General features: G+C 35.3%; 1 protein-coding gene across 1 annotated transcript in view; it reads left to right on the top strand.

Annotated features, from left to right (window-relative positions):
* The window catches only part of ADGRL2 (adhesion G protein-coupled receptor L2), a 227671-nt gene that overhangs the window by 160975 nt on the left and 48228 nt on the right, over window positions 1-18468 (top strand). The window contains exons 5-9 of the mRNA XM_058174688.1: window positions 192-992; window positions 12026-12322; window positions 12967-13070; window positions 15218-15403; window positions 16001-16039. Of these exons, the coding sequence (XP_058030671.1) occupies window positions 192-992; window positions 12026-12322; window positions 12967-13070; window positions 15218-15403; window positions 16001-16039 (1427 nt within the window). The remainder of the gene's footprint in view (window positions 1-191; window positions 993-12025; window positions 12323-12966; window positions 13071-15217; window positions 15404-16000; window positions 16040-18468) is intronic.

The following is an 18468-nucleotide window of genomic DNA, read 5'->3' as shown; positions in this document are numbered from 1 at the left end:
GAACCATGATGACAAAGGTTAATACATGTATTAATTACGTATGAACTATAAGGCATTGTTGTTAGTTAAAGGGTTTTTTGTTTCTTTAAAGGAATTCAGACATACTGTGCTTGCCTAGACTTAATGGATATTGTGAATTTTATTCATTTTTTTTTAATCGATCTTGTCTTGCTTCTTTCTGTGACTACCAGTTTTTGTTTGCCCTGGGACGTTGAAAGCTGTGGTGGATTCCCCAAATTTATATGAAGCTGAACAAAAGGCAGGTGCGTGGTGCAAAGATCCTCTTCAGGCTGCAGATAAAATATACTTCATGCCATGGACTCCATACCGCACTGATACTTTGATAGAATATGCATCTTTAGAGGACTTCCAAAATGGACGCCAACAAACAACATACAAGCTTCCAAATCGAGTGGATGGTACTGGATTTGTGGTGTATGATGGCGCAGTCTTTTTTAATAAGGAAAGAACCCGAAACATTGTCAAATTTGACTTAAGGACTAGAATTAAGAGTGGAGAAGCTATTATAAATTCCGCCAACTACCATGACACATCCCCCTACAGATGGGGGGGCAAGACTGATATTGATCTGGCAGTGGATGAAAATGGCTTGTGGGTAATTTACGCTACAGAACAAAACAATGGAATGATAGTCATTAGCCAACTCAATCCATATACTCTGCGTTTTGAAGCAACGTGGGAAACAACCTACGACAAACGGGCAGCCTCTAATGCCTTTATGATATGTGGGGTGCTTTACGTTGTGCGATCAGTTTACCAAGACAATGAAAGTGAAACTGGTAAAAATGCAATCGACTATATTTACAACACCAGGTTAAGCCGAGCAGAATATGTAGACATCCCTTTCCCCAACATGTATCATTATATTGCTGCTGTGGATTACAATCCAAGAGACAATCAACTATATGTGTGGAACAACAATTTCATCCTACGATATTCTCTTGAATTTGGTCCACCTGACCCTGCCCAAGGTAAGAGTTCTCTTTTTAACTATTTAAATAAATAAATAATAAATAAATAAACTGCTTAATAAAATGAGAATCTAACGTATTTGAAATTAGAATGAATCAGGGGTGAAATCCAGCAGGTACTGACAGGTTCTGGAGAACTGATAGTAGAAATGTTGAGTAGTTCGGAGAACCGGCAAATACCACCTCTGGCAAATAGCACTTCTGGCTGGCAGATTGAAGTGGGAATGGAGATTATGCAATATCCTTCCACTGCAGTGGGGTGTAAATGGAGATTTTTCAGTATCCTTCCCTTGCCACACCTACCAAGCCATGTCCACCAAGCCACACCCACAGAACCAGTAGTAAAAAAAATTGAATTTCACCACTGGAATGAAAGCTGCTGTTTTGCCAAAACAAAACAAAAGGACAGTTTTGCTCTAAATTTTACCTATGCTATGCCAAAATAAGGACAGGGTTTTTTTAATATAAATGCACTATTTGTAATACCCCATCTATTTGTAATGAGAAATATGTTAGCATTGGCGCTTTCCTGTCACTTCGCAATGAAATATATAAAAAAAGTTAATTATTTTGTGCTAGTATTAGAAAAGTATGTGATGATAAAGCATCTCATAGAGACCGTTTTGTTTTTGCATGGACATTGCGAAGGTTTTCATTTCAGTTTCCGTTTTGAGCTCCCAAGGAATGTGATGTAATATTTTTGTTGCAAGTTACTGCATTCTCATATTTCCAATTATATGGCAAATGCAGAACCAAATATGTATAGGAATCTAAAAGATAGTATCATTATATAAACTGCCAGAGAGCAGACATTTAGGAAGCTTCTTCAGTGAAGAAATGTCTCCAATATAATATTATTAAACAGTGAGAATGTTGTTTAGATAAATAATTGGCAAGGGAACGCAATAAAAATATTTTGTTACAGGCTGCTGAAATCCACTCAAATTAAAATATATATTATGCACAGAAATACTTGTGGACTTAGCTGTTTTTTGTTTTCTTTTTACTTTATATGAAATGTTCCTCTTCAACTGTTGAACTTTTTTCACTTCTGTTATATACAAGAGGTTGCTTGGTGTATTGTAAATGTAAAAGAACTATAGGATCACAAGTGCTATAAAGTAAGATAGGTCTATATACTAAAGTATAAAAATACTATAGATGTGTGCAAATACAACTATAGATAGTGTGTATCTTCATTTTTGAAGAGAAAACAGCTCATCCTGAGTAGTTAGATCAGTGCCATCAGTTGGGGAACAAAAGAGGAGAGTAATTGGGTTAGACTTGAGTTTATTTTATTAGAGGTTGTGCTAAGAATTTGAAAAGTTACCTGTTCAATCAGTATTTTATTGAACATACAGGAAAATGTTTACTCTGCTGAGCTTTTTTAAGGCAATGAAGTAAAACTCATCTATCTATCTATATCTATCTAAATATCTATCTATCTCTATCTATATATATATAGATGTAGATGTAGATATAGATGAGATAGATACAGATAGATGCAGAATAGACAAACAGAGTTGGAAGGGACCTTGATAGACTTCTAGTCCTACCCCTGCTTAGGCAAGAAACCCTATATTATTTCTATATGGTATGCATACTATATAGATACACATACATATGCATACATAGATACACACACACACACACACATACACATACATATACAATACACACACAGAGAGAAATATAACACACACATACACACACACATACACACAATGGAATATTTTCTATCTTACCAGTATATCTTTAAAGCATTTCATTTAGGATACTTTTCATGCTAATTTCTTTAAAGAATTATAATAAATCTTCTATTTAAATGACTAGCATTACATTTGATATTTTTTACAACCCAAAATACACATATACAGGTAGTCTTCAACTTACATTACTTTGTTTAGTGACTGTTTGAAGTTACAAAGGCACTAAAAAAATTGACTTATGACCCTTTTCACAGTTATGACCATTGCAACACTCCCCATGGTCACATGATCAAAAATTCAGATGCTTGGCAACCAACTCATATTTACGACAGTTGCAGTGTCCTGGGTCATGTGACCTCCATTTATGATCTTCTGACCAAAAAATTCAGTGGGGAAGCCAGAATCACTTAACAATCATGTTATTAATTTAACAACTGCAGTGATTCACTTAACAACTATGGCAAGAAAAGTTGTAAAGCAGGGGCAAACCCCACAACAAACGTCTCAGCAATAGACATTTTGGGCTGAATTGTGGCAAGTTGAGGGCTATCTGTATAGAAAAAACTACTTTGCTAAAAGAATGAATGCACATTTTGTAGAACATCAGCAAAAATTATCTGAACTGAACAGTGGACAGTATCCATCCATGTGACAAATTTGGACAAACTTGGATCCAATAGGTTTTATGTCTTAAATCAAAATCTGCTAAACCAAGGGTTACAGGTTTACTGTACTCTACAATTTCTAAAAATAATAAATACACTCAAGAAATACTCATACAAACATATTTTTTTCAAATAAGAGCTTTGTAAAATCCCATGCTCTTTTTCATTGTCTCTGTTTTGTAGAAATAATTTCTTGTATGTTCACAATAAATATTCAGCAGCCAGTTGACGAGGTAAGCACAGAAAATTGTAGTTTATAGTTGTCTTTAAAAAGCATAACATATATAAATTAATCCGCTCAATTCAAATGAGCTTGGAAGTTTTGCAGGAGATTTATTTGCTTAAAAAAATACTGGATTGGACCCAAACTTAGTGTTACTTTCATTAAATCCATTAAAGTTAATAGGACAAATTGATTTCAGTGAGCCTGTTCCAAATATGATTAAATGTGGGTGTGATCCAATGAAGTAAATAAGTGCATTTCATTCTTTGACATCCATTTTCTTTTCAAGAATGAATGTTCAGGGACAAAGAACATCAGTTAAACTTTTTTTTTAAAAAAAACTATTAGAGTTCACACATATTGCTCATGGTTAAAGCAGATATAAGCAACTGTTTCTACCCTTCTCTGCTTTTAGAAAAGAAATTGTCCTAATATCAAATATTTAATGATATCACAGGGTCAGAATGTCCACCGCAGAAGGCAAGGACTATTCTTGTAGAATATCTGATTTAAGACCATTATAGGGAATTCAGTGATCGCTTTACTTGTGATGCGTGCAGTAATGTTACAGTATGTTCAGAGACTCAACAAACCCTGTCTTTCATCTCGTTGCATGTCAGTACCTGCCTGTACCACAACTTCCTCCATCAAAATGATTCAAATACTGCATTTTCCTTCTTTTCACCAATTCACTTACTCTGTCTTAGTCCCCCATAGCTAAATATCATACTTAACCTCATCCATGTCAATGTTTCCCCTTAAGAAGAGATATTCCTCATATTACTTTTCTATATTGTATTGCAGTATCTGTAGCAGTGCCAGAATTATTTATAGAAGGGTTCCATAAAATGCTTAGTTTTCTATTCCTGCAGTGTTAAAACCATAGCTTAAACTCTCTTTCAGGCCCCATGCAAAATTAACTTCATGGAATATCAAGGATTGTGGACAAACTAATTCTTTTAAGACTTAAGGTATTTCTCAGATTTCATACAGTTTTGAAGTTCAGCCCCTTGCATACCATTCAGAAGACTAGCATAGCCCTTAACCCAAGCAATAAAGCACAAACTTAAACTAAATCAGGGATTTGGTTTTAATGCCTTTTATTATATTGCTTTTTCACAGTTCCTGTAATGGCTCACAATGGTCTATGTGGTATTCTCCCATTCTCCCACTGACTCTTAAGAGCGCCAGCTTGTGAATTAGGTTAGGTTGACCCAAACCTACCCAATGAAGTAGATGAAAGAATAGGAAGTAGAACCCAGATCTTCTCATTCACAGTGTGGCAGGAGTAGATACTACTATTACTACTGCTATAGATGCTATTCCTGTTTATTACTTAGTTATTTTGCTTTGATATACTGACCTATATTGATTTTGAACACCTCTTTAGAAAGTAATACATTGAGAAAATCTCATTTCCTTTGTATCTAAAACTGAAGAACACATTATAGCAATAGCAATGTCCCTTAGATTTATATACTACTTCACAGTGTTTTACAGCCCTCTCTAAGCAGTTTACAGAATTAGCATATTGCCCCCAACACTCTGGGTCCTCATTTTACTGACCTCGGAAGGATCCAAGGCTGAGTCAATCTTGAACCGATCAGGATTGAACTGCTGGCAGTCAGCAGAATGAGCCTGCAATACTGTATTTTAACCACTGCCATCACCACTTATATTTCATTTTTTAAAAATATTGTTTTATATAATTATTATTTTGGAGGGAATATATTATTTCTTCCATTGTATAACAGGAAAACCATTTTCCGAGTTTACAGGCTGATACTTTGATACATTTCAAAATCCAAGATTAAAAACAGGATTAGTAGTATCTTTTCATATTTTCCATGAATACAATATTATAGGGCTTATTTCTGTTCTAGGTATAGTTTAGGTTTATTCCCTTTGACTCTGAGATCTTTTTTTCTTAATTACTCCCTGGACCGATCTCTTGTTGATATTTATTCATTTAAGTAAGTTCTGGCACTTTTAGAGGCATGAAACTAGGCTGTATAACCAGACAAATAGCAAAACAATTAGACCACATCAGCAGTATGAGTTGACACAATATTCCTCCAACCGATTTGCGTGAGTTACTGTAGTTACATCTTTTGTTTCAAAATGAGAAACTTTTCTCTCTCTTTCTCTCTCTTCCTCCTTAAACAGCAGAGCTATACTATGCAATTACTCACCACATTTCAGAGTGCAGATGGGAATCCTGTAATCAAAATGGCTTTACATTTAATTCCAACATACTGCATAAGTTTAAAGCAGCTGAACATCATAGAAACAGTTACCAAATTTCTATGCAGTTATCCCAAATGCAAAACAACAACAACAACAACACCCTTTTCACTGGTATGGTTACCAGGTACACAGCTGAATTGATCAATACCTTAAAAATGTAGATAACAGTAATTGCTACTTTCTGACAAATACATCTTCCTCCGCAAACCTTTCTTAATGTCTATTTGGCCAAATCTGTTTGGATGCTTGTGGTGCCACCTTTAGGGAAGGAAGTGTAGTTATCCTCCATTCAGATTGTGCATGATGAACAAGAGTAGGAATCTTGACTTTTCCATAGGGCCTTTTTAATCATTCTAGGCATTTAGAACTTTAAAGAAATCTATAGCACAGGTAGCACGAGTATTATAATTGTGCCGGTCGGGATTTTTTTTTCTTCAGACAAAGCAGATGTATTTCAGAACTCATTTTTTAAATAGCCACACTGATGGCAGTGGGTATCCGTCTTTAAAAATGAACAGCTGCACATAGAGTGCCGCATGAAATTATATGCTCTTGTGATTTTAACCTCCTAGCTGGACTCAAAAAAAGAGTCATCGTGATCCCTTTTAGTGATGTTAAGCTATAGGGCACAAGGGTAGCTTAAATGAGTTAGAAGCTGTCAGAAGTAAGAGGATCTGTGAGAGTATTAATTGCACTATTGTTGATACAGATTTCTGTCATGGAGAAACGACTTAATTAAACACAGGGTGTCTAGGATATCAGCAATAAGGAAAACCTCCCCCAGATTCTTTCCATTGCGCCCCAAGATCTGAAGCAGTAGTGGCTTCCTGACACTTTCCCAAGCATTTGTGATGCTTTTGACAACATTAATTGAGAAAGCATTGGGAGTCTGGCTGCATTGTAATCAAAAGAAAATTACAGAGATTTCACAAGATGCCAGGCAAGTACTTAACAGAGAAGATAGACAGGTTTGAAGAGTCTGCCTCCTTTTTTTCTTTTCTCTTTTCTTCAACAGGTAGGCTGAATAGAAAGTTCAGCAAGATTGCACATCTATCAGACTAGCAGTGAAACGTGGCACTTCACAAGGGTGTGTGTGTGTCTGCGAGTTGCCATGTTGGCAATGGAAAATGAGAATCAGAAAACCTTGACTTTCAGAAAGAGTTAGTTCTTGAGAGTACTCAGCTAGAAGCAAGGAAATAGATAGGTAAGACAGACAGACATATGCATTTTATTCTATATAAAACTATATAGAATGTAAAGAAGACAGTAGAAAGAAAAACCTAAGCACAAATTGAAGCCATCCCTGCATTAATCTTACAGATGACTGTATGAGGCCAGAGGTCTTCATCAGGCTCTTGAATGTATGTAATATTAGGCACCTTAGGAACTTTAAGAGAGATTTACAACCGGGGGGGGGGGACACACGTGTAATTTTATGTTTTATATGATGTCCTCAGTAAACTTGGAATGAAACAAGTAAGATGCACAATCAACTCTGGCTTTCTTAAACGTTTGCAGAATGGACAGATATGGATGCTTTCAGTTTTGACCATTATAGGAATGTTGAAAAATGTATGATTTTTTTTGGGGGGGAGGGGGTAAAATCCTTGTCCACATTCTAATAGAATTAAAAGTTCCTTACCTTTTTTTTCTTCATCCTCTCTCTTACCCCCACTAGAATTCTTTTCAGGTTCTTTGAAAAACAGATGTCTTACCCATCTCCTTGTTTGCATTTGTGGTTAAATTCAATTTACATTCAAGAATATGTGTTTTTAGAAGTTATAGCCTAAGGACAGAAGAGGTTTAAATCCTTTTTTAAAAAAAGCATAAGCCTTTAGGAAATAAGTGTCAAAGAAAAAAAATTAAACCTGAAAAGTGTCAAATCCGGTTGTTTCCAGAAGGCCTGGAGTTCATAGGGAGTGAATGCTTGTCACAGTTTGTAAATTCCTCCAGGCAGGGACCTGTCTTTTCTTTGTTTGGAAAAATGGAGAGAACACCAATGCAGATACAGGTATGGTGGTGGTTTTTTTAAAAGCAAAAGTTCTGAGTTGTATTGCTCCACCAGTTAATAATTCTTTTAATATTGCAATAGCTAGAGGCAGGTTAATACTCTGATGTGCAGGTGGACTTGCTAATTCTACCTTTTGGGATGGTAAATTAAAATGCCTTTTCTTTTTTTAGCTGTTTCTTTTGATGACTGGCTGCTTGTTTCCTTTTCTTCTCTGTAGCTTTCCGGGAAATGGTTATTTACAATTCTCATACATTTTTTATAAGCTGTGATGGATCTAACGAGACTTCCTTTCCTGAAAATCAGATGGTATTCTTAATTTCATGCAGGAAATACCATGGTTGATCTCGCTTCCCACGCTGAATAATGATAATCCAGGGAAAGAAACGTTCAGTTTCATGAATTCCTTTTCATGTTTTCCAAGCCTCTTTGCAAAAAACAAAGCTGCAGGATTCCTAGTTGAATACTAGTAGTCCTCGATTTACGACCACAATTGAGCCCAAAATTTCTGTTGCTAAGTCAGACAGTTTTTAAGTGAGTTTTGCCCCCTTTTTCGACCTTTCTCGTGAAATGAATCACTTCAATTGTTAAGTTAGTAACTTGGTTGCTAAGTGAATCTGGCTTTCCCTATTGACTAAGCTTGTCAGAAAGTCACAAAAGATGATCACGTGACCCCAGGACACTGCAACCATCATAAATATGAATTGGTTGTCATGGGGATGCCTTCAACAATCATAAGCGTGAAAACATTCATAAGTCACTTGTTTCAGTGTCATTGTAACTTTGAAAGGTCTCTTATAAATCAAGGACTATCTGTAGGAGGTTCCCATGAGTTTATCTGTTTTAAAATATTTCATTGTATCTTTTAAATTCAGGATTGCTGGATCCATTGCCCGGCAGGCGTATCAAACCATAAACACAACTTAATGGCTTTCCCCCCCACCCTTTCATCTTTAAAACCACACATTCAGATCCTGGTTACCTGGATTTAAAGTCAAGTTGTTTTATTTTTTGTTAAATCAATGTGTTGTAATGTTTGGGGTTTTGGACCAAGAGTGGGTTCAAATTGCAATCTATCTTGAGAGGATTGATGTTATCGGGATAAAATGAAGAGAGAGATCTCATGTAAGCCTCCCAGATGGAAAGACAGGATTAGCAATCTAACAAATGTTGCTATCACTCACTGCAAAGTGTTGCTTAATACTTTTTCTCGGACATCTTCCTGTTTTCCACTTGATATCTAGTGAAATAATCATTTTAGGATTTAGCTTCTGAACCTTTTAAAAAAAACCCTTGAGAGTGGCAAATTCTTTTTCTAATTTTTTTTCTAGTTAATTGTTAATTTTCATGGCTTTTATTCAATGTATTATACTATTTATTATCTTATAACTTACAGTGTAAACCATAAACATGTTAGTATATCAAATTATAAAATAAGTCAATATATATATATGTAAATACAGTGTAAACCATAAACATGTTAGTATATCAAATTATAAAATAAGTCAATATATATATATATATATGTAAATACTGTGTAACAGATTAACATAGCAATGTTACATTCCAGGCATAGTAATATAGACGCTGCATCTAATTGCAGTGCATTAAATTGAGCTGATACTCCAGAGCTCCTACTACGAATTATTTAATTCATTTGTTAGAGTTTTGAAGTGTTCATGTTATTACAGAGATGTTATTTTTTATATTTTCATATATTTTTTTCCTTTGACTCATTTTAAAGTTAAAATGAATAGCTATAGACATAACAATTATTCTCAGTGAATAACACCAAGGGGGGGGGGAATACATTGCCAATCCAAAGAATTACATTGCCAGTCCAAAATGTTAATAAAATAGATTAAATCAGTTACACAAGGTGGCATTTTGGAGGGATTTGGTACAACCCTTATTTCTACATAATCATTTAATTTAAATTTTAAAATCTAATCCTAAAAATCTAATCCTGATAATTTTAAAAATGACTGACAATGTTTTCCTTTGATGTTGTTATTGTGAATTATCTAGCAAACCTGTCAGATTGTTTCTAGATATATTTTTAGAGAGCTTCTAGAGACTACAGCACATCTTAACAGATGTTGATTCAGAAACTAAGTCAACTAGAAATAGATCCCAAATCTCCATCACTGTTTAGAAATTTAAATGTCTATATTCTGACCAGCACTGGGTAGAAACAAATTATTTTATTCCCGCCCCCCCTTGAGAAAATGAGATTAATTTAGAAGACATAGTAGGGGAGAAACCTATACAAGTCAAGACGTTCTTTACCAGATAATCGAGGTTTTTTCTAAAAAATGAGAAATTATAAGGGATATCCATGGAAGAAGACCTAAGGGAGGTAATGACGTCACAATACACATGCTAACATTATAGTTTCAAACAGATTCTATGGGAATTGCCATTCTCTGGAGCCTTGAAGTTTTTATGTTCCTTTTCAAGATGCACTTATTCCGTGGTTGTTATGAGCATCATTATCATTTATAGCTTATTATAATTGAAAAATGCTACAGTAGATTAATAAATAAAACACTTTTTAAAAAAAAGAATATGAGGTTTAGTGAAATAATTTTGCTTCCTTTTTTCTTGCTTCATTTTTATTGATCTGCATGAAGAAGTAAAAATATCCAAGCCTTTAGATTTAAGGACTATAGAGTTATACCAAAGCAAGTTTAGTTTTTTTTTTCTTAAATGGAAGCAAAGGATATATTTCAAGCAGCATCCTCTATCTCCACCTATTTATGCTGTTCCATAAAATGTAGTTGGGCCTCATCCCTTCCATAGCTTTATTTTTGAAATGGGTATGAGATATAAAACTCCCTATACAGAATAATAATGGATAGGAATAACTCTTAACCATGTAAAATAATAACAACATCTTAGATTCTTGGGAAGAACTCAGTGTGCTTGAAGGCCAATCCCAGCTAGAGAACTGGCAGCTGTGATTTCATATTTTTATGTATTTAATAATAGTGCTCATCATCATCATCATCATCTACCCTAAACATCTGGCTGACTGTATGACCAACCATGATTCTTTTTTTGAATTCTTAAGTGTTGGCAGGTATTCACATCATTTACAAAGATCCAAAGTAACTTGAATTCTATTGAAAATAGCTTGGAGCTTGGAACAGTTACCCTGATTATTTCTGGACGAATTGATAAAATGAACAATTCTAGAAGCTAACAGAGAAGTTATTTGTTGAAAACTAGTTTTCTCACATGACTAGGCAGTGTAGTTGGCTTAAATTAGTTCTTGCTTTATTAGAAAGGGATGTTTAAAGTCTGAGATGTCGAAATACTGAGATAACACAAGCATGCAACGTTCCAGTCTCCAACTCCTCCCCGCCCCAATTTGGATCTAATCAGGTGTGCTAGAAATCTCTGAAGCAAGAATGTCTGCCGGCAAGATGTTACACTAATTATCTTTTTTCAAGTGACAGAGTGAGTGACATCAAGTAGGGTGCTTTCTTTTTTGGGAGATTTTTTTGTTGTTGTTAAACATCCTAGTTATTTATAACCTGTCCCTCTGTTATAGGGTTTCCTTGTTTATTTTGCCTTTTTCCAATGTGAACATCGATTTTATCTCTTCAATCAAAATAATTTTACGATCTTTTATTAAATGTATCTGTTGTGAGTAGACAATTTGGTACTACTGCCTCCTAGGCTTTAGAAATATATCTATGTGTTTTGTGTGTGTGTGTGTGTGTGTGTGTGAGAGAGAGAGAGAGAGAGAGAGAGAGAGATTGTTTTTTGTGTTGCTTTTAAAGACAAACTGTTTAATAAAAAATATTTGTTTGGAAAAAAAAGAAATATATCAATTTGTATTCAAGAGATAATAGATATGTGCAGACACAGCCGTGTATTGCATCTAAGTATGGATTATGTGTTCATTTTTATTAATATTCTTAATTCTGACTATATATTTTCATCTGATTACCTGGCAATCTTCTTTGAAGGAGACGGAGAATGTTTCACAACTGTTCTTATTCATTCTTCCTCCATATAACATTTTATTTTATTTATTTATTTATTTATCCAATTTAAAATCTTCCGATCTCCCTCACAAGGGGCTCTGGACAGTGTATAGATGACATATCAAACCCTAAAAATAGTATATCAAATTTAAAAGGCAAAGAGTAACTTTGCTTTTCCCTTTACAGTGCCTACCACAGCAGAGACAATAACTCCATCCACAGAACTATTCAAAACAACTGTATCTACCACAAGCACTACCCCACACAAAGTTCCCGTTAGCACAACTATGGCTGCGGGAACCAAAGAGGACAGTAGAGGTCCCAAGTCACCACCAGCAGTTTCTACAACCAAAATTCCTCCTGTTACAAGTTTTTTCCCTCTGCCTGAGAGATTCTGCGAACCAGATGTGGCCCGGGGGATTAGCTGGCCTCAAACTCAAAGGGGAATAATGGTGGAACGTCCCTGTCCCAAAGGAACCCGTGGTAAGTTTTTAAAAACAAGTAAGATGTTTGACAAAAATCTGTCCTGAACATTTTTTTTGTCCTTACTGACTACTCTTCAGCTATATTTCATTTGATTTTTCCTTCTTAGGAGAATATGACATCTTCAGAATTTAATCTCTAGAGGGCATTGGAATGCAATTATAGCCCACTTTCTATTGTTTCAGATTTATTTATATTCCACCTATAAATTATTTTATAAATAACTCAAGGCAGCAAACATACCTAATACTCCTTCCTCCTCTAATTTTCCCCATAACAACAACTTTGTGAAGTGCATTTGGCAGAAACACAGTTACAAAACTTTCTCACATCTTTCCCTATTTTGAACTCTATTTTGATTAATTCCAGGAGAAAGAAGAAGACAGCAAGCATTCATTTTTATTGATTTTCCAGAAACTCTGATGTTTTAAGCCAGTATTATTAGCACAGCTTTAGTTTTCTATTAGTATCCTGTATTTTTTTTATCTCATCCACAGTTAGCATTGTTTTAATCATTAAAAGTTAAATATATATTAAATCTCAGTCCAATTTTTTTTCAGGTTACAAAAATATATGGAAGATTGGAAAAAAGGAAAAGAAAAGTTTATAGCTATATAAACACCTTTTTTTGGTATCTTTTATAGGAACAGCTTCATACCTCTGCATGATTTCCACAGGAACATGGAACCCTAAGGGTCCTGATCTTAGCAACTGTACTTCACACTGGGTAAACCAGCTGGCCCAGAAGGTGGGTTGGAATAATATATTAATATGATAGCATACCTAATCTGAGAATTTGTAGATGAATGTTTAGTTTATCACAGGTGTTAGGAATAATGAGAATTGCATGCTCTCAGGATAGACCTTGGAGTCTATCTGAGGTTATCAGATCTAGGATGCAAAATGGTTACCAGCCACTAGATGGAAAGAAACAATTAGGCTTTCTGAATTCCAGTGGTTCTTTGGACTTCCTCAGAACAGATCTGATAGCATTAGGTCCACCCACATTAACCCACCCACAGTTATAGGTGATGTATAAAGGTCATATTTAGTTGGTCATATTTAGTTCCATGGGTTTAATTGTTATGACCCAAGTCCGTGAAGAGACACAAAAGAATGTTCTTCATATGCCTAGGAAGAAAAAGATGAACATGTCTTATTTATTGTTATCTTATAATCTGCCATTTTTCTATTGCCTTCCATTGGAGATGAGCAATACCTGAAGTGTCAGGATCTGCATTGCAGCCTTGCAATGTTCCAGAGGCTGTGGGAGAATATCTTGTAATATGTGATGACACCAGAAGAGATGGGGGAAATGTATTCTGCTCTTTTAGAGTTCTTAGAAAGGCAACGAGCAATCTCTGAAGGGAAAAAAAAAAACATTCCATCCTCCACCCTTAAGCTCCATAAACCATTTCTATAATCTAAAACCATATCCCTGAATGTTGACATTTTGCTGTTGAGTTTTTGGCACCTTACCTGGAGATGATTGATAGATGTAGGGGGCAGTTGTAGCCTGCATGCCAAGGTTTTGTCATGTCTGCCCTGGAAACAGGCAGTCAATAAAGCCTTATTGTTCACTGCTCAACAAGGCTTTTCTCCCACCAAAAGCCTGTCATACCTAATAGTACCAAATGGTACTATTTGTTTCTGCTTTCTTCACTTCAAGTTAGTAGAGTTTTCTTATCTTTTTTTATGTGAAGATGGAGAATGCTTTTAGACAACAAAACACATCCTATTCTAATCTTCAAATTCTGGCCCCACAAGAAAAATGAAAATAAAATAAAAATATCTATACCGACCCATGTGCAGAGATTGTCTTTCACATCTCTGGGGCTCTTCAATATTTGCTCAAATCAAATATTTATTATGGTCACAGTCCAGCACACTAAAGCAAATGCTTCCACAAACCATTTTTCCCTTATTGACCCAAACCCTCGAATATCTACCAGAAATATTCAATCCCACTTAAAAAGTCTTTTTTTTAGACATTTTTTTAAGACATTCAAATAGAAATGTGTCTTATTGGAGTGAATACTGTATTTTCCATACAAATTAGGGTGAATTTTGATAAGTCTGGGAGTTGGAATATTTGCCTAGGGTTTGAAATCTCTTTCTTGAAGTTTACTGAATAATTGAGTATCTGCTTACCCACAAGAACTATCCTGTTTGATTATATTATTTTTTTTGTCCCTATTGGTGTTTAAGTATTGTTTTAAATTGTTTTAAATTAAAAGTTAAAATTATTGTTACCATATTTTTTGGAGTATAAAACGCTCCGGACTATAAGATGCACCTACCATTTTTGGTGAGGAAAACAAGAAAAAGAAATCTGCCTCTGCCTCCCAGCAATTTTGTGTTGTTCCAGCAAACAGCCTGCTTTACTTTCATTTTTGTTTTCAGCATAGCTTGATTAGCACAAGAAAAAAAAATCTTCTCCCAGCAATTTACCTCCTTGCAGCAAGCAGCAAAGGCCCACACAGCAATAGACAATGGCAATCCCTACAGCCTGAAACAGCTGAGAGTCAGGAGGCGGATCCAAGGGACAATCAACTTGTGCTAATTAGGCTGTGCTGAAGCTGAAATGGGCTGTTTCTTCTTGCTGCTTGCTGCAAGGAGGTAAATTGCAGGGAGGCAGAGGCCAAAGGTGGGGGCCAGTGGGTGGTCAGGGCTACATTCAGTATATAAGACATACCCAAATTTTCACCCCCTTTTTTGGGGGGGGAGTGCGTCTTATACTCAGAAAAAAGCAGTAATTTTTTGTGCACACACACACAAAAAACAGTAACATAAGAGACGCCTTAATAGATTCTTCTTAATGGGAAGAATCTATTGATAGTGGACTGTTTTCTGTTTGGTTGCTTAAGTTAGTTTGCCTTTCAATTGCCATTTCAGATCAGAAGTGGAGAAAATGCTGCTAACCTTGCCAATGAATTGGCTAAACACACCAAAGGACCAATTTTTGCTGGTGATGTGAGTTCATCAGTCAGACTGATGGAACAGTTGGTAGACATTCTTGATGCTCAGTTGCAAGATTTGAAGCCCAATGAGAAGGACTCTGCAGGGCGGAGTTACAACAAGGTAGATAAAGACTGAATCAGATTTCTCAAATGTATTCTAAAACATGTTTGCCTTGTGACTTGTTTGTTTCCAGAAATGCCCAATATCTGCTTGTTTTACTGCTGAAGTAGGGAAGGTTTAGGAATTTAAGAATGAAAGTAACAAATCTAAATAGGTGTGTGGATGTTGAATTATAGCATATTTTCACAGGCAGCAAATTGTTTCATTGTAAAGAGTAAGAAGAGAACTTGCCCCACTGGGCAGTTTTATTCATTTTATCTTTATAATATTTGGGTGGAAGAAAGTTGGGAAGAAGACATTTCTGTTTTGCTTTAATTGTTTGGTCTCAGTCCCTTCCTAATATGAATTAAGGTCCTAGAAATATTTGAATATACCAAGGAATTGATTAACCCATAATTTATTAAAACCTCCCTTTCATTAGGCTTCCTAAAAACAGCACATTGATTGCGAATAATTAAACACACTATGATTATTATATCAACAAAATATTTCTTGAGTTTACACATAAGTGGTCAACAATCATTAAATAGTAGCATTTCTACTGCACTTTTTTTGTGTCTAACCTCTGATTTTTTTTTCCCCTGACTTACTAACAAGCTCCAAAAGCGAGAGAAGACATGCAGGGCTTACCTTAAGGTATCTCTCCTGTCACCTTGCTTTCTCCCTGCTGCTACATTTCTGCTCTTGCTGCATGATCCTTTGTATTTCAGTATTTGGATAATATGTATATTGTATCCCTCCACAGCCCCTGTGCAGAGTGTTATGTTTGCACAGATCCCATTTCTGAGAGTAAGAAGCCAATAATCAATAGTTCATTTCCTTCCATACTCTGTGTAAAACAAATACAAGGATGGGAATGGGGATTAAACTAAATCCAAGGTAGCAGTAGGTTTGTTTCCTCAGTGTTTTGCTTTGAACCCAGATGTTTTATATATGTAGTTCTGCATATCACACACTGTTTAATCTAATCGTAGCAAGCAAAATCCACAGATGGATGCCACTTCACGTACCCATTTGCTTCACTAGATTTTATGGAGCAAGAATGTCACATGATTCCCACCTTGTCTTTCTGCACTAACACTTCCTCTTTCTATCTTTCTAGTGTACTATTGAATTCAAAACAATAACTATTTGTGTGATTTTATACACATTTTCCTGTAACAACTGCTGTTACTGGAAAATCATCCTGTTTTCTAGAGCAGTAAAATAATTCAGAACTTAAATACAGGTAGTTCTTGACTTGCAACCACAATTGGGAGTGGACGTTTTATTTGCTAAGTTGTTAAGTCAAGGAGGACCTGATTTTACAGCAATTTTTACCAGGGTCAGTAGCAAATCATATGGTGGTTAAGTGAATCCTGCTTTCCCAATAGGCATTTTTTTGCCAGAAATTGGCAAAAAAAGAAAGAAAGAAAAAAGATCACAAATCATAATCATGTAACTTCAGAATGCCGTAGTCAGTCATAAATGCAAACTATTTGCCAAGCACCTGAATTGCAGTCATGTAACTTGCACGTATAGGACATAATTCACTTTTCCAAAGACCGTTGTAACTTTGAACCATTGTAAAATGATTGTAAATCCAGACTACCTGTATCTGGCAGTGAACATTTTGTTCATGCCAATATCTACACATCATACATCTGACTGATGGTATTTTGGGGGTGGAAAAACAGCATGGCAGTTTTAATTATAGAATTTCCAATTAGTATTACAAAAAGAAATACAAGTTTAAATTAAATCTGCCTATAATAGAGCAAAGACATTTTTTATGAAACTGTTAAGTTATTACAATCGTAACCCTCCAAATTGCTTAAGAATAATTATACTGTTCAAGATTAATTCACTTTCTGCCCCATTTCCACTGAATCTATAAATCCATTACTCTCAAAAGGGACAGGTGAACATTATTAATATTACATCTCCAACAGTGCTAACTTTGTTTAGACTTACTCAGGTTAAATTGATGCAAGTTCCTGGGGATTAAAGAAAAGCAGGCCTAGATTAATGTGAATCTTAATTCACTTTAACCCAGGTTATAGGTAAGGTATAGACATGAATAGAAACACAATAGAAATGTAAGAAACATATGCATACAAGTCCTACTCCCAGCTGGCTTTCCCATCCAGTGCTGGAAGAAGTACCGTTTGGAGTTATTTATAACTTAGCATTTAAATTTGAAAGGAGATTTAAAGGAGATCCTTTAACTTAAAATACATTCTGATCATAGGTAGGAATATAAGATATTCGATCTTAAACTAACAGAATGTGGCAATGCAGCTTGCATGGATTCCTTATTTTTTTCACATTTTAGCTATAACTGTGTATAATTACCAACATTATGTATATGGGGCTATAATAGTTGATATTATTAAAGCCAATAGTGATTGTTGCATTCCAGAAGAGATCGCTAGATTAGAGTAGATCCACTATGAAATTGCTTAGTCATTGAGAAGCTACTTCTTTGTAGGTCTAAGTGGCCTCTTCAGCTTTCTTAACTGGGGATGCTTAATGTATCTGGTCTAGTGGTTAAAAGCACTGGACTAAAAGTGGGAAGAAGTAGAATTTTAGTTCTATCTTAGGCGCAGGTGTCAGCTGGGGGACAATTACTTTTTATCAGTCCTAGAGAGAAGGCAATGGCAAAACATTTCCAAAAAAATGTTACCTGGAAAACTGCATGAATGGTCCATAACGGGCTTTTTTTAAAAAGGCAAAAAAAATAAGAAGGAAGAGGAATAGGAAGCTAAGCAAAAAGTACAGTTTACTTTAAAAGATAAATTTCACGGTCAAATCTAAAGTGTGACCGTATTTGTAACTGCAGTGGCTGTGGAATTGGGAGGCATCAATAATTCTCATTGATTTCTATGAACAAAATTAATCTCCCACTTAACTCCTCAGAAATCAAAAGGGTCTCAAAAATGCTTAGGCTTATAACAATTGTGATCTTAGGGATTAGTCTGCCCCTTCTCCACACATATACACTCCCACCTTCTGACAAGTGTTGTTACAGAGCTGACTATTTGCATACCACTGGAGAAAAACAGCAAGTCAGATGACATTAAAAA

The sequence above is a fragment of the Ahaetulla prasina genome, chromosome 3, assembly GCF_028640845.1.
Source record: "Ahaetulla prasina isolate Xishuangbanna chromosome 3, ASM2864084v1, whole genome shotgun sequence".
NCBI lineage: Eukaryota > Metazoa > Chordata > Lepidosauria > Squamata > Colubridae > Ahaetulla > Ahaetulla prasina.
Note: the sequence above shows the minus strand (reverse complement) of the source record. Positions and strands in the feature narration are given on the sequence as shown.